The sequence below is a fragment of the Raphanus sativus genome, chromosome 8 (assembly GCF_000801105.2).
Source record: "Raphanus sativus cultivar WK10039 chromosome 8, ASM80110v3, whole genome shotgun sequence".
Lineage (NCBI taxonomy): Eukaryota > Viridiplantae > Streptophyta > Magnoliopsida > Brassicales > Brassicaceae > Raphanus > Raphanus sativus.
In genome coordinates this window covers 10,381,123-10,384,509 of record NC_079518.1, presented here as the reverse complement: position 1 = coordinate 10,384,509, position 3,387 = coordinate 10,381,123, and the positions used below count along the sequence as shown (strand labels likewise).

Genomic DNA, 3,387 nt, shown 5'->3' with positions numbered 1-3,387 from the left:
TACTAATTGTTGTCCATCAAATTTATAATTTTTATTTCAATTTAGTCAATGCTAAAATAAAGCAAAAAGATCAAAAAGAAGACTAAAAAATAAGAAGCATCGGTTGCGATGAATTGTTATTTAATTATACTTCAAATGTTTTTACAAATCATGACTTCTTTATTACTGTAAAAAATATGGTAATAGTTATTAGCAAACAAATTAACTTATGATTTTCATACGTCGTTATAAAAAATATATATATATATATATATATATATATTTACATGTTTCTATTTTTGATCGGTTTTATTCGGTTTATTCGATTTTATCGGTTATATACCAAACCATATCCAAATCCTACGGTTTTTAGAAAATTACATTCATTCGGTTTGTATGGTATATACCAAATCCAAACCATATTGTCTATTTCGGTTCGGTTCGGTTCGTACGGTTCGGTTTTGCCATATTGAACAGCCCTAGTCTGAACCACTTGTCCATATGACCATAAACACAAGATAAAGTAGAAAAAATGATTTATCACTTTCAATGGAACAGTCTCAAAATGTATTCATCAAAAGATACATTTTTACTTACAGCTAACAATGATCACCAACTAATTTGGGGAAAAATACAATAAAGAAACTGGTTTCATACGCAGAAAAAGATTGTAAGTGTTGTTGCCTCAGTCTTCAACCTCGGTGTTGAATATAAAACTTGGGAATGCCGTCGTCACATCCCTTCAAAATTCAAACAGATATGTTGATGATCATAAAGCAAATTAAAGGCTATCTTAGATTGAAGAGTTAATCTAACAAAGAGAAGAAGATTTGGTTACTTTAGGTAAGGAAGAGTCATATTCTTCAACAAGCTGGGATGCTTAAGCACATACACTCTCCATTCCTCCTTGCTTATTTTGCCATCTCTATCGGAATCTGCATCAGCAAATGTCTAGTGAAAACAAAAGGAATGCATTAGATTCAGTAGTATCTTTTAAGGGGAGCCCGCTAGTATGGTAGAAAGAAATCAAATCTACTAACTGAATTTACCAAATATGATTATTGAAAACTAAAGAGAGGGGGAGAGAGAGAGTATTACAAACCAAATACACTCACTTTATCAATAATCATGTTCAGAAGTTCATCAGACAGCATCATATCAGACTCTTTCAAAATAGCAGCCACCATTTGATGCACCTAAACAGATTAACAACTTCCAACTTGTTGCTGTTACTTATCTAAAAAAGACAGTTTCAAACTTGCAATAGCAGCAGATTATAATATACCTCTTCTCGCTCTATAAATCCGGTTTGTCTAAGATCATAGAGCCTAAATGCAACTGCCACAGAATTACAAAAACACATGCTTAACACTCATCCACAGATATTACATTTACACTGTTAGTAGGAGACTGATCCTTACAGTCGATCTTCTCCTCGATTGGTGCAGAGGGATGAAACACACTCAAGGCATGGATAAACTCCTCAAACTCGATAACCCCATTCTTCTTCTCATCGAACAAATCAAAAACCTACAAAACAATCAAAAATTAATATCCCTAAAGAAACCATGGAGAGAAAAAAACACACACTCACCCTATCAAGAAACAGGTTTGGAGTTTGGACAAGTGCCAGCCGAAGCTCTTCCTACAACATCAATTCAATATTTCTCATTATCAATTGAGATAAGTGGTGATCAGAGAGATGATCAACCTAAACCTATGGCAATTAATTAACCACAAGAAGACAAAAAAGACCTTGTGAATCAAGCCGTCATCAATAATTGAACAGCTGAGTTTCTTGAATAACTCATACAATGCTTCAACTTCATTGACTGAAACTGCAAATTACACAATCAAACCCAAAGTTGGAAACTTTTTGAGCTCCCTCCCAAAACAGAGAAAGTTGAAAACTTTGAGCTCCAAAACAGAGAAGCTTAAGAACCCATTGATCAGAAGAGCTAGTCAAGTAAACCCACATTGAGATTCATGGGCAAGACGAGTCAGATCCGGGTGCTGACATATCTGAGACGATCGGCGGCGGCGGCAATCGAAGCATTGTCCGAAGGTGGAGAATATGACATCAATAATGACAACGAAAGGTACGAAGACGGCGCAGATTTGTTCCCCAATTGTAAGAGAGCTCGATCTCTGTTTTGTTTTTCACCAAAAGGAAGAAGATCCAACATTACTAATCCAAATCCAAGAAAGGAAAGAAAGAAACAAAAGCAAAATGGGTAATGATGTCTTTCTGAGAAGTTTACAGAGGAAACGTTTATCCAGTCCATGATCCTTCCTCTTCGTCTTCGTAGAGATGGTGTTGAGATCACATGACAAGTTGTCAAGTTTCGATAAAATATAGTCGTGTGACTCGTGAGAGGTGAAAAACAGAAAGAGCCTTTGGTCTTGTTGTCTGTTACTCCTTTTTTCTTTTTGTCAACTTTTCTCTGTTTTAGAAATATTTGTTTGTTTTCAGAATTTAAGTTATCTTCATATTTGTAGGACCAGTTTTGTGTTTATTGTTTACACTCTATAACTAGCTAAATTTAATTTAATTTATATGCAATACTACTTATATTTTTAATTTATATATACAAAAAGTAAACCAGATAAAAAAAATATAAGTGCAAATGATATGAATAATACAAACAAATTATGAATTTTTCACATAAAATATTATTTTTTAAATAGCAGTAATTAAAAAGTAAAATTGCTGAATTACTCTAAACCTTAAACATTTATCTTGACTCCAGTTTTACATACTAAACCTTTTTTTTGAACAAACATACTAAACCTTAAAGTCTAATCACTAAATTTAAACTCAGATGTAAAATATAAAAAAATATTTTTAACTTGTTAGTTAACAGTATTTTAGACAAAAATTATTTGTATGCTATTTTTAGAATATAAAGTTGTTTATTGCTATGTGAGACCATTTTTATATAATCCAATATATTTCTACATTATGATAGAAAGAGGGCATTGTGGTTGTAGGTAAAAGAAATACCGACTCTTTTATTCTGTACACATATATAGGACCAAGGCATTCTCCACTGGCAATTACATCGTTCCTCTATAAAAGGTAACTTAGGACATCTCCAACCCCATTCTATTTTTCCTCCAAAATGGAGTAAAAGTGAATATAGAGTAAGAATTACTTCAACTCAACTCCATATCTCACTCCATAATAGTATTTACTCCATAAATGGAGTAATCTAATTTTTGTTTGTTCATCACTTCATTAGAGCATCTCTAATCCAACTCTATTTTTCACTCTAAAATAGAGTTTAGAGTAAAAAATACTCCAATAGTATTCTATTTCTCACTCTATAATAGAGTGAAAAATAGGTTTACTCCAAATATAGAGTAAGTTGTTTTTTTTTTGTTCATCACTCTACTTTTACTCTAAAA

The 3,387-nt window shown here is 32.4% G+C and overlaps 1 protein-coding gene across 2 annotated transcripts; it reads right to left on the bottom strand.

Annotated features, from left to right (window-relative positions):
* Positions 1–498: 498 nt before the first annotated feature.
* LOC108833386 (calcineurin B-like protein 10) lies at positions 499–2,426 on the bottom strand. 2 transcript variants are annotated; one of them, XM_018606809.2, is made up of 9 exons: positions 2,241–2,423; positions 1,956–2,127; positions 1,735–1,817; positions 1,574–1,624; positions 1,401–1,509; positions 1,265–1,317; positions 1,095–1,175; positions 818–930; positions 499–719 (listed from the first exon to the last, which is right to left on the bottom strand). In XM_018606809.2, the coding sequence occupies exons 1-9, from the start codon at positions 2,262–2,264 to the stop codon at positions 665–667; spliced, it is 741 nt and encodes a 246-aa protein (XP_018462311.2). In that variant the 5' UTR covers positions 2,265–2,423; the 3' UTR covers positions 499–664. The 2 variants fall into 2 exon arrangements, with proteins under 2 accessions (XP_018462311.2, XP_056849079.1); XM_056993099.1 differs by lacking the exon at positions 499–719 and having other exon boundaries at positions 1,095–1,191; positions 2,241–2,426.
* Between the last annotated feature and the right edge of the window lie 961 nt (positions 2,427–3,387).